Source organism: Thunnus albacares, chromosome 17, assembly GCF_914725855.1.
Source record: "Thunnus albacares chromosome 17, fThuAlb1.1, whole genome shotgun sequence".
Taxonomy (NCBI): domain Eukaryota; kingdom Metazoa; phylum Chordata; class Actinopteri; order Scombriformes; family Scombridae; genus Thunnus; species Thunnus albacares.
Genome location: NC_058122.1, coordinates 27,766,158 through 27,779,530, shown reverse-complemented (window position 1 = coordinate 27,779,530; position 13,373 = coordinate 27,766,158). Strand labels below are relative to the sequence as shown.

The 13,373-nt window shown below is 38.2% G+C and overlaps 1 protein-coding gene across 1 annotated transcript in view; it reads right to left on the bottom strand.

Annotated features, from left to right (window-relative positions):
- Positions 1-11,141, bottom strand: part of LOC122966781 — a 36,849-nt gene extending 25,708 nt beyond the window's left edge. Inside the window, exons 1-6 of the mRNA XM_044331111.1 lie at positions 11,004-11,141; positions 5,372-5,392; positions 4,369-4,531; positions 3,769-4,037; positions 2,348-2,493; positions 1,988-2,255 (exon numbers count right to left, since the gene is read on the bottom strand). Coding sequence (XP_044187046.1) covers positions 1,988-2,255; positions 2,348-2,493; positions 3,769-4,037; positions 4,369-4,531; positions 5,372-5,392; positions 11,004-11,058 — 922 coding nt within the window. The 5' untranslated portion in view covers positions 11,059-11,141. The remainder of the gene's footprint in view (positions 1-1,987; positions 2,256-2,347; positions 2,494-3,768; positions 4,038-4,368; positions 4,532-5,371; positions 5,393-11,003) is intronic.
- Positions 11,142-13,373: the final 2,232 nt, after the last annotated feature.

Sequence of the window (13,373 nt, the reverse complement as noted above, 5' to 3'; positions counted from 1 at the left end):
AAAAAGCAAAAGTGCCCTTTAAGTTAACCCCACAATAAAGCAAACATGATAAAATGTCCTCTAAGGTGCCCCCACACCTGTTCTGTAATTACTGTCTTAGTTATGGTTAATCAGGATGAAATGCTCTATAGAGTGCCTGTATATGTAATAATCTGGGATGAAATGCCCTCAAGGATGCCTTTTCAGTTGAAGAAAATGTGATAGTGCCCTGTAAAATATCCCCACATGATGTAATGCAGAGCCCTATGAGATGCTCTTGTAATGGGCTGAGCTGGAGGTTTTGTATGGCTGCCCTTCTAGTGGAAAAAGTGCCGTTTAGGGTTCCCCTAACTTAAGTGCAGAATTGGGTGCACTTTCAATGAAAAAAGGGATTAAGTGCCCTCTAGGGTGCCCCCAGGTGTTAGAAAACATGATGCCATGATGAGTGCCCTTCAATAACAAAAAACATGGTGAAGTGCCCTATAGGGTGCCCTGCATGGGAGAAAAACATGGTGAAGTGCCCTTCCAGTGAAGAACATGAGATACTTTGCCTGTAAAATGCCCTTATGATGGAGTAAACTGGCCATTATTGTGAACAAAAATATTTAGAACTGTCTAACTCCTAACTGACAAAGGTTTCAGGAGACATGGATTTATTGAAGCTAGACTAAGCTAGAAGAGAACAGATATTAGCAGTACAAGTGAAACACTGTTTAATGCTTCTCAATTCTGAAGGTTACCTCCTGGTGGGGAGTATTTGATCCTTCACTAGACCCTCGAGATTTACTACATGTCCAAATAAGGTTATTCTTTACTCATCCATACAGGTGTGAGGATTCTATTGGGTACTAGATCCTGAACAAGAAACTACACCGACCTAAGTGAACCATTGTTCACACATTCAGGTAACATGCAAAATATTCTTAGAAGAGACAGTCTGGCCATCTGAAACAGAGCACAGCATTTCTTCTACAACCTTAGTTTCCCAAGGAGACAGCCAGCCTCATCAGGACAGCTGCGTTGCTCAGTCATCCTTAGCAGACAGAGAGATGAACTGCTCTGAAAGAGAGAGGTCATGACCTACTCCTCCAAGGTTTGCAGATGACCCAAAAATGACCACTCGTCTAAATAACACTGTCATACTTACCTTTGAGCCTAAAGAAGGAGAACTCCTCTACAATTATGGTAGGAATGAGTGTATGCTGACCATCATGAAAATAAAGAACCCTTAAAAACATGTTGTAGTTGTTGTAGCTGTAACATTGTTCCATTCAGTTGGTTCTGGTACAGTTCTACTCACTAGTTTACATGGTTCTGTTGTCTTTGGGTCAGTGCAGTCTGAGCTGCTAGTGATGACTGCATCAGTTGAGCGATCATTCTCCAAACTGAAGCTGATCAAGACCCAGTTTACAAACAGATGTGGAGAAGGAAGGCTCTCAGAACCTCTGCTGACGTCCATTGAGAGGGAAGGAAGGGAGGCTATTAACATTTACAAAGTCATGGCCAAAAGAATTCTCCTTTTATTTCACCAATTTTGCCTCTCATTTCCCTAACAAGACTGTTCAAAATAGCTAATTCTCAAAAGGCAGACAATGAAAGATGTTTTTTAAAAAAGATCACAGAAAATAGATCCATCATTTTAAACATTAAACATCCTTCAAACACACAGAACTTTATTTTAAATTCTAGCAGAGATCCAAATGTTTCCAAAGATACCAAACATGTCAGGCTGACTTTTGGAAAAATTTGTCCAAAACGATGCACAAACATCTGGAATATTTCTCTTCTGTTAGAATAGTGCAGCCATAAGAAGCATGGAGCCTTTGGTTTGAATGTTTCTCTCAGTGTAAAGATCATTTATCCTCAATGAAGAGGCGGAACAAGCTGATACAGAATAGATCTGAAACTGTCGCACAGTGTGGTAATATGTCTAATCTAAAAGCCTTCAAATTTGTAGTTAAAAATCGGTCAGATCTGTTCACAAAGCCTGGACATAACAGTTACTCACGATTGACTGTTGTTGGAGGGAGGTTGGTTGGAGGTAGCGGCAGGCCGGAACAGCTGACACTGAGGTCACTGTCAGTCCCATTGGACGTGAAGGTGACGAAGCCTGGCTCGTCGCTGGTGATTTGGCTGTTGATCCAGGACTGATACTCAGACACTCTGGCGTAGACTCCTGGGAAATTAGGCTCCGCACAACCTCTTCCAAAGCTCACAACTCCAGCCTGGACCCAGACACTTCCTGTCTTTGTTACCATCGGACCACCTGAGTCCCCCTTTGAGGAGAGAAATATTCAGGAGTAGGTCAGGAGAAAGAATCTTTGTAGTAGGGGAAATCTAAAGGAAGAACAGGTGGTAAAATGATCACCTGACAGGAGTCCTTCCCTCCAGCACGTAACCCAGCGCAGATCATGTTGTTGGTGATTTCGCCCACTCCATAGTCACAGTTACACTGTCTGTTCCCAACAACAGGAACCTCCACCTCCATTAGGTTTTGTGGGGAAGGAAGGGGTACTAAAGACACACAAAATCAGTTTAATAAACAACACATATGGTGAAATATATTTTGTAAAGGACTCATACCACTTGTTTTGTCCACTAGTGTTCAGCAAAAACAAGTAGTGAACACAACACTGACATATTTCAGCTTTTAAGTTGACATGTTGAACTTGTTAGCAAACAGTTGCTTATTTCCACATCCAGCTGTTATGGAGCAACATTATCATTCATTTGGAATCGTGTTTCTGTCCACCTGGTAAATGTAAGTACAATATTCACTCTCTTTTAGCTCAGTTTTTGCTCTCTACCAGCTCCTGAAAGAAATATCTGACTCTTTAGTTGCTAAATGCTGCATTATGTTCACCAGCTAGCCTACAGGTAACTGTGTCTGTTTGCCATTTGGTGCCGAGCAGATACTGTACAGTGGCTTTTTGGAGCTTTTTCTCTGAAAACAGCTGCCTGCTGCGGCCCAAAACAACTCTATGAGAACACCAAACAATGAGCTGAAACTCGCTTTAAAGTTCCAGAAAGCCAAGGAGATCCAGTCGTAGTCCAGTATGCAACTTACACAAGTGTGACACGGAGAATTGAAACCTCCAGTGCACATACACTGAGAATGGACCTCACAGTGAAGTAGGAGGCATCTTTTGTCAAGTAGGAAAACTTTTGAAAAGAAAAAGATTTGCATATTCATAGATTCTGGATTTTACAGTGAGGGAGATGGAGGAGATGTGATTTTAAGAATTTCTATCAAGGTAAATGAGCTTTTTGTGTGGAAAAACCCACAAATTCATTTTTCAAAGCTAATTATTGTTATTTCCTAAAACATGTCTGGAGGGGATCTTTAAAGTTATTGATATCAGTCAACCTGTCTGTCTGTCTCATGTCAATCATAATGTTTCCGGTGACCTCTGACCTTTCCTCTTGTGCAACAATAAGGACAACATTTCAAATGTTATTTCAGAATCTAGTGAAGTCTAGTCGGCAGTTTGCCATGAAATTTGCTGACCACATTAATGCTCCTCAGATAAATGAACCCTTTTGATTTTAATGACCTTTCATATCACGTCATTATCAGAATGTTCCTAGGATAGATAAATCATCAGTTTGTTGTTTAATCTGTCTAATACTTTTGTAATGTGGGGTGTGATAGTATTGTCACATGCAGATTATGTTGAAAATATAAATACAAGCTGTAAGTTACAAAAGGTTACCGTCGCTCACTGAGATGCATTTTTGAATCTGAGAGAGCACAAGTAATAGATGTGCCCCAGCTTCTGTATGACCTACCTCCAGATCCGATGGTGCCCCAACCGGTGATCCAGGTGTCCACGCCGTCGTTGAAAGTGCTGTCTGAGGCTGCCAGGCACACTGGCACAATGAAGTCGTTGAAAGTAACCAGTGAGGAGAGCTTCAGGAGGGAGATGTCGTTGTCAAAAGTGCTAGGGTTGTAGCTGGGATGATTGATGATCTGAGAGACCGTTCGAGACACTGCATTGGGGTTGGACCCCTCTTGACTCTGGAGACCGAGGACCACAGCCAAACCCGCTGTGCTGGTGCTGAAGATCAGAAGAGAAACAAAGCAGTGCAAAGACATGAAGAGCAGGGCTGCAGTCGAGACTACCTCAGTCAAGCAGATACAAATCCATTTCTTCTAAACCTCTTGTATTGTTCTATTTGAATAATTGTTGGAGGCCTGAAGAGGAAAATCTCCAGAATTTCACAAGACAAAGCTAGAAAAAAGAGATCTAAATTTGAGCAGTAGAACAATAAATTTTCTTCTTTCCTGTCCTATTAATCATTTTGAGACCCTTGATATTCATCTTGCGACCCCTTGGAGGGGTCTCATGGCATGTTGTTTTCCATCACAGTTCTACTCTAACTGCTTACCTTGGGAAGCAGTGAGCAGCTGTCAGCACCCATTCTTTGTTAATGAGGGATCCTCCGCAGAAGTGAAATCCAGAACTTTGCAGACTGACCTGCCAGGGCCAGCTGCCATTAGGGGCCACCTGTCCTCCAACAATCCTGGTGTTGAGCGCAGGCCGACCGCACACTACAGAGAGACAGACGATAAAAACACAGAGTGAGCAATGCTCGGCCCTCCCTGAATTACCACTGTGGTTTCTGTTTGCAGGATTATAACCTTCAATTGTGAGTTAAAGATTATGATCCTGGGAGTCTGCTGGGAGGCTCTCAAGATAACAAGAGGTGAAACTATAATCTCATTTCAATATTAGTCTAAATGTTTCTTTGCTTCTACTTGCTCTCTTAAAGGACAGGTTCACAATTTTCCAAGTGTGTCTTAATACATCAGTCAGGAGCCTAAATGAACAGTGAAACATGTTTTTCTTGCTGTAATCATTCCTCCTGTTCATACTGACCATTAGAAGATCCCTTCATGACGTACGTACAATGTAAGTGATGGGGACAAAATCCACAGTCCTCCTTCTGTGCAAAAATGTGTTTAAAAGTTTATCTGAAGCTAATATGAAGCTTCAGCGTCCAAATGAGCCAGATCAAGTAGATACCGTTCAATGTTACAAAAACTGTAGTGCCAAAGTCCCTCTTTGTGTCACTATACTTCCTTCACAGCTCAACAGGGAAAGACTGTCCAAGGAAACACAAAGAGGGAATTTCATGCTAAAAAGACTGTAAATGTGGCAGATCTTTTAATAGCCAATATGACCAGGAGGAATGATTACAGCAAGGAGAACCTCTTTAACTGTTCCTGTGGACACCTGACTGTTGTTTTAAGATGCCTTTGAAGAATAATGAACCAGTCCTTTAAGACTGTAATTCTGGCTTTGACAGCAAATACCAACAACAATCAGATTATCAACCTTTCTATCCAACAACATGTTTAAAATGTAAACAAGTGGAAACTTTGACTTACCATCTAGTTGTGAGTGAGACTCTGAAAAACAGAAAACAAACAGCTCTTGAAACAACAATTCAGCATTTATATTCACTGATACTCAATACTACAATATTGACTACTAAACTCACTTAAACACAGATTTTTAAAATATGAGTGACACTCATTTTACCGTCTCTTCTCTCAGCTAACAGAGAGAGAGAAAAATTCCAGTCACAAAAGAGTTGTTGTTTTGGATGGCATTGCTTCAGAAATCATCATGATCATGAAAGGTTTCAATAACCAAAATTTAAGTGCTGTACCATCCTATAATTTATTGGTTCCTTTTAATGGCTTTTCACCGTCATCGAACAGGTAGGTTCAATGGTGGGCTCAAGGGGGCAAAAAAAAAAGCAAAAGTGCCCTTTAAGTTAACCCCACAATAAAGCAAACATGATAAAATGTCCTCTAAGGTGCCCCCACACCTGTTCTGTAATTACTGTCTTAGTTATGGTTAATCAGGATGAAATGCTCTATAGAGTGCCTGTATATGTAATAATCTGGGATGAAATGCCCTCAAGGATGCCTTTTCAGTTGAAGAAAATGTGATAGTGCCCTGTAAAATATCCCCACATGATGTAATGCAGAGCCCTATGAGATGCTCTTGTAATGGGCTGAGCTGGAGGTTTTGTATGGCTGCCCTTCTAGTGGAAAAAGTGCCGTTTAGGGTTCCCCTAACTTAAGTGCAGAATTGGGTGCACTTTCAATGAAAAAAGGGATTAAGTGCCCTCTAGGGTGCCCCCAGGTGTTAGAAAACATGATGCCATGATGAGTGCCCTTCAATAACAAAAAACATGGTGAAGTGCCCTATAGGGTGCCCTGCATGGGAGAAAAACATGGTGAAGTGCCCTTCCAGTGAAGAACATGAGATACTTTGCCTGTAAAATGCCCTTATGATGGAGTAAACTGGCCATTATTGTGAACAAAAATATTTAGAACTGTCTAACTCCTAACTGACAAAGGTTTCAGGAGACATGGATTTATTGAAGCTAGACTAAGCTAGAAGAGAACAGATATTAGCAGTACAAGTGAAACACTGTTTAATGCTTCTCAATTCTGAAGGTTACCTCCTGGTGGGGAGTATTTGATCCTTCACTAGACCCTCGAGATTTACTACATGTCCAAATAAGGTTATCCTTTACTCATCCATACAGGTGTGAGGATTCTATTGGGTACTAGATCCTGAACAAGAAACTACACCGACCTAAGTGAACCATTGTTCACACATTCAGGTAACATGCAAAATATTCTTAGAAGAGACAGTCTGGCCATCTGAAACAGAGCACAGCATTTCTTCTACAACCTTAGTTTCCCAAGGAGACAGCCAGCCTCATCAGGACAGCTGCGTTGCTCAGTCATCCTTAGCAGACAGAGAGATGAACTGCTCTGAAAGAGAGAGGTCATGACCTACTCCTCCAAGGTTTGCAGATGACCCAAAAATGACCACTCGTCTAAATAACACTGTCATACTTACCTTTGAGCCTAAAGAAGGAGAACTCCTCTACAATTATGGTAGGAATGAGTGTATGCTGACCATCATGAAAATAAAGAACCCTTAAAAACATGTTGTAGTTGTTGTAGCTGTAACATTGTTCCATTCAGTTGGTTCTGGTACAGTTCTACTCACTAGTTTACATGGTTCTGTTGTCTTTGGGTCAGTGCAGTCTGAGCTGCTAGTGATGACTGCATCAGTTGAGCGATCATTCTCCAAACTGAAGCTGATCAAGACCCAGTTTACAAACAGATGTGGAGAAGGAAGGCTCTCAGAACCTCTGCTGACGTCCATTGAGAGGGAAGGAAGGGAGGCTATTAACATTTACAAACTCATGGCCTAAAGAATTCTCCTTTTATTTCACCAATTTTGCTTCTCGTTTCCCTGACAAGACGGCTCAAAACAGCTAATTCTCAAAATGTTAATAGTTCCTTGTTTTTATTACAGATGTGTTTGAGAAAGAAACATTTAAAACGTTCCCTGTGTTATATTTCAGAGATGTTTGCTAAATAGATGTTTAAAAAATGAATACTTTTTAATTACAGAGGTGTTGTTTTCCTTACTCTATATTCTGAGCCACTGTGTAAAATGTTCATCTTAACTAGAAATGTTTTACCAAACATGCATCATTGTTCTCTGCTGATGGGACCCACTGAATGTATCAGGTGTCCTTTATATTTTTCTCCCCTGTTTATAAACTTTTATACCATTTACCAGAGCTATTTGTTGTTGGAAAAACATCTGGAATAAAGTTTGGTCAGTAATTAAATTAAATAAAAGTTGTACATCTTTCCAAATATTATTTAAAAGGATTCAAGCAGGATGTTTAAGACCTTCATACTTATGATGTTTTTTATTCATTTTGGGGGTTTTCAGCTGTGATTATACCAAGATCCAAAATAAATGAGGTCATACTAGAAGAGGGAGGACACTTTTTTGTGATTGTCATTTTTGTTTCCAGCTAAATACTACAACCATAACATTTCTGTTTTTATAAATGATGTGAAAACAGGATGTATCACTGCATCGCAGTCCAAGATCGTACTGAACATTGCAAACTGTATTAAACTGATAAAAATATAATAAAGGTGATAAAGCTATTAATATGAGGGCAGTATTGGCATAATTTAGTCATTAATGGACACAGCTTTTTAGTTTGAGGGAGGAAATTAACTAAAAAATAAAGAAAAGTCTTAGAACAAACAAGCTTTTAAAACTATTGGACTACTTTACTGATGGTTGTATAATTGTATTTCTTCTCTTTTCTTAAATTTCTTTGTTTATTTTTGCTCTGGCACTATTTATCTTTCTTCATTTGAATATTTATTTGTTTTTTTTCATATCTTTAATTACCTGTATGTGTAGTTGTCTATCTTCCTCCTTGACATTATGTTCTACTGTTGTTACATTATAAAAATTATAATTAAAGTTCATTGGGCAAAAGAAAAATAATCAGAGAGAGAAAAGTGCCAGTGGAGCCACGTCCAAGGTTCAGTTGTTAGACTTACAGTACATATGAGGATTATTAATGAACATATAGGCTACAGGGCGTTTTGGGGATTAAAACTGGAATTGAAAACATGTTTCATTAAAGTAAATATGCAGCTAAACAATCAAACAAAAATGGTTTAGGCCAAAATTCAGAACAGAGTGACAAAACCTGCAGAGTCAGCACATTTTTGACGGCAAAAAAAAAATCCACAAAAAGTGTAATTACTGACTTAAAAAAAAGAAATCCTACAGTGTAATTACTGACCTCATGGCACCATGTGAGACATGACAGGAAGAAATGTGTAGCAGGAAATAACACCTACCTGTACAATCTAACAACAGCACACACAGCCTTAACAAACAATAGGCATTGTGTTATTTATCAGTGCAATGATTGGATGTTGACATACTTCACATATCTCTCACCTGTCATGTTATTTTAAGGGACCCTGACGTGTATCATTAAACCAACCAAATACGGAACATATTTCTGTTAAGGTGTGTACTTTTTTTAGTTTTTACCACCATCATATGTCATGAAATACACAAAGAAGAGAGGGCTCCTCTGAATGGATGTTTGCTGACAGAAAAATCTACTGATGACTGATGAAACCAGTGGTTTCCAAACTTTTTGTCTTTTGACGTCTTACAAAAAGCAGTGTGTAGTCGGGGTCACATTTCACATGTCTATGAGTTGTTAACAGCTCCACCAAATAGTGATTTTTCCCTCTAAACTTCTCACGTGGTTTTATTTTACTTTATTTTCTTTAGTTTAGGAACATTTACAGTATCTAAGAGTTGGATGTTGATGCCGGACTAGAGCTGCAACAATTAATTGATCAATTAATTGACAAACCAAATAATCTGAAACTATTTTGACGATTGAATAATCTCATTCATTATAATAAATTGTTTATCTTTGGATTTTGGACAGTTGGTCAGACAGAAGAAGACATTTAAAAACTTCACTTCTGACTGTGGGAAATTATAGCAGGCATTTTTCACTCTTTTCTGACATCATGTAGACAAAACAACTAATCAATGAATCGGTAGATTAATCAATAATGAAAATAATCATTATTTGTAGCCCTACACTGGAGACCAGGGTCTGTGTCCTGAGTCCTGTGTGTGTTTTAATTTAGACAACAAAAGCAAATGTTAGTGAAAAATGGTGATGTTTGGTTAAATGTTAATGAACATGTTGTGTCTCGTGCTTCATGTCATTGCAGAATTTTTCTGTTTTAAACAAAGACCATGATCTTTCTCTGACCTTAACCAAGTGCTGCCTGCCAGTGTCCATCCATAAAACATGTAACCCAGTGTGTTCAAGGAAATTTAAATTGGATAAAGTAAAAAGTAAACTGTCATCATGTCAAAAAAAAATCCCCCAATTCCTAGATTCTCCAGAACCTTAGGACATGAATACAGTATCAGACACTGTGATTTATAGTGACTCTTTACAGTCAGTGACAGGATGAATGACAGCTATTTGCTAACCAAATAAGCTAAGCTGAGGCACGAGCTGCTGCTTCCCTCACATGATTATCTGCTATAAATAGTATGTTATCATTTCATTTTTTAGCCCTCTGAACAGAGTCCTGTACAAAATCATTTCCATTTTTGGATTCTTGGAGCAACAAAATCAGAGGTGACGAGTTACTGAGTATATTTATTACACAGTTTTCTATTTTAGGAAACTTTTCAGGCAGATATATTGTACTTTTTATTCCACGACATTTATCTGACGCCTGTAGTTCAGATTTCACATTTACATTAATTTCTCCTTAACTACTGCCAAACTTCCTTAAAATTAGTTAAACTAGTTTGTTGATTTTAACCCTTTAGCAATGTTTAATCTTCAAAATGTTTGGACTTTGAGATTTTACTCAACTTGGACAAGACTTTTCTTTCTTTGGTTCTGCCCTGATTTGATCAATTTTATTTTTTATTTTATTATTACATCCAGTCGTGGAAAGGAATTTAGTACATTTACTCAATTACTGTACTTAAGTACAATTTTGTGGTACTTGTACTTGTTATTTTACGCTACTTTGTACTTCCTCTCCACTGCACTACATTCAATTCACAGTTATAGTTACACGTTTCAAGTCAGTATTTTACACATAAAACATATCATTACAATTTTAACTGTAAAGTTGTTAAAATTTGCTCTAACTTGACATTGAAATGCTGCTTAAAATGTGCATATCAATGAATCAGTATTAATATTTTAATATATATATATATATATATATATATATATATATATATATATATACACTTTTTGTGTAATGAGTACTCTTACATTTTATACTTTAAATACGTTTTGCTGCCAATACTTTTACTTCAGTGAGATTTTATTGTGTGGTATTTCTAGTTTTACTTAGGTAAGAGATCTCAGTAATTCTTCCACTTAACATGTTAACTTGTACTCATGTGTTAATGCATCAATATTTTAACACTGACAGGGTCTGCTGTGTACTTTTACTTTTCTTGAGAACATTTTAAAGGATTTGCACTCCTGTTGTGTTACCGCTATATTTACTCAATTAGAACATTTTATTTCCTTCCCAGTGTTCAGTATAAATGTCATTAGTTCAGGTGTGTGCAGGTGAGGAGGAAGCTTACCTTGTATCAGTAGAGTCAGCAGAGTTGCCACACAGATCACTTTGTAGAGAGCCATCACTGTACAGTAAGTTCATATCAGATCTGCTCCGGCATAAATAAGCTTCCTTTACCTTCCCTCCCTCGAACACAAACACCCACCTCTCTCTACCTGCCTGACAACACACCCAACACCTTACTGCAAATCACCTGCTCCACCTCCCTCACAGCCAACATGTCAAACAGCGTCACTTCAACCCTGCAGTGCAAAGAAACAAATCCAACTATTACATTTACTCAAGTTCTAAAATACAATTATGATGTACTTGTACTTTGAGTATTTCCATGTGATGCTACTTTATACTTTGACTCCACTTCATTTCAGAGAGAAACATTGTACTTTTTTTTTACTCAACTACATTTATTTGACAGTTTTAGTTACTTTGTAGATTAAGATTTTGCATAAAAACCCACAAGCTTAAAAAGGATGACACAGTGTGTAGTTGCGTCTCGTCTTCGAGTGATCCAATATTTCACCAAACTACTTTTACTTTTATTTTAAGTTTATTTCACTGATGATACTTCTGGACATATTTTTACATTATGTATTGATATTTTTAGGATCTACATACTTCTTCAACCACTGCCTAAACCACTTTAGGGGTTCAAACTGTTAAATCAGTGCTAATTAGTGCTTTTGTTTATTTATCTAAGTATCAGTTAATCTCGACATGTTTGTCAAAATCAACAGCGAGGGACGGAAGGAGCGACTGGTTGTGTAATATTACATCAAACACTCAGGTGACCCCACAGACAGGAACAACACTGACATGCCTGACCGTACATCTCACTTGGCAGCATTCATGAATCTCTGCAGGAATCTGGTTGAATTTGACACTCAGACTGTTGTCAGACTTCTTTGTCAGACGTCTTTAACATGTTCATACACCTTGCAGGTGTTCTCACATAGTTTTACGAGTTTACTACAGAACACGTGTACTATTTTACTAATTTTTAAACAGATTTCCATCCATATTATTACTATAATGTTACTATTATTGATGAATTAAGGAGTATGCAGTATTTTGATGTTGCACCTGGTCATACTTTTTTAAAGTTCTACTAACTGATAGATTTAATAATATTTGACAGTTTAAATTAATGTGTGTGTGATGACTGCTGAGTGTGACTGAATTGTCTTGTTGCAATGTTATATTATTGTATTATTATTTTCCAGACTTTGTTTTGGGGAATTACAGACGCTGTATACATGTAATCTGTCTGTTTTAGTATGAAATTTCACACTAGATTTGTTTTACTATCCCTGCACTGCTGTTCAGCAGGGAAACACAAAAGTCTTTCAGTGTATTTATGGGTGTGTGAGTATTATATTAAAAGGTTAAAATGTGAACCTATCCTGTAATGTTGAACACAGCAGGAAGTAAAGATTTCAAAAATCCCTGACAGGCCAAGACTTTCAACCCTGCACATGAAAGTTTCACATGCGGAACCAACGTGTTTTTCTCTTGGCCTCTATAGCCAATTTCCCTGTTCATGACAACTGTATGGGGGGCGAATTTTTATATAACTCACCCATTTAAATTTTATTAAGGCTTAAAGTTATGTGTAATTAAGGGCGTGGCCACTTTGAGTGACAGGTGGGTGCCATCACAGGCAAGTTACTACCACAGCAGCAATGTTGGTTAGGTTACGTAACCATGGCGTAACCCCAGATTCACAGAGTATAGATGTAGCAGTAGCATCGCTATCTCAGTGTGTGACACTTTGGTTGCCTAAAAAAGTCTTGTGTGTGAGTGTGAGTGTTTGGTTGTAATAAAAGACCCTCTGAGGAGTCAGATGTTCAGTTTTTTTTTGGCAGCCTCAGTACATTTTGTTCTAATGGTTTTAAGTCTGTTTTTCGTGAGAGAAAATCACCATTAGCATTATCACAGTTAACCATGGACTGTAAATGCACCATGCTAACCAAGCTAGCAGCTAGCGTTAGGGTCAGCTTCACTCGCTCGTCCAAATATGAGCTGTGTCTCAATTCAGGGGCTGCATCCTTCAAAGGACGTGGTCTACGCGGTCTATGAAGGACAAAGATTTGGTAGACCATGAAGGCCAGAACCAGTCTGGTCTACAGAGGATTTCCAGCTGCGTCATTAGCTGTTCCCAACAATACCCAAAGCTGACAATCGGGAAACAGCCAGTAGAAATGGAGCCAGAACGTTTAATGTTTTTAATGTTATTTTCTAAGGCCTCATATTTATGAAATTGAATTTAAGGACCTGCAGACAGCCTGTTATTCTACTTCTTATGTACTTTTAATTTATGTTGTAAATAGTTGTAAAGACTGCTGTAGGCTAAATGAAATAATCAATGTATAGAAATAAT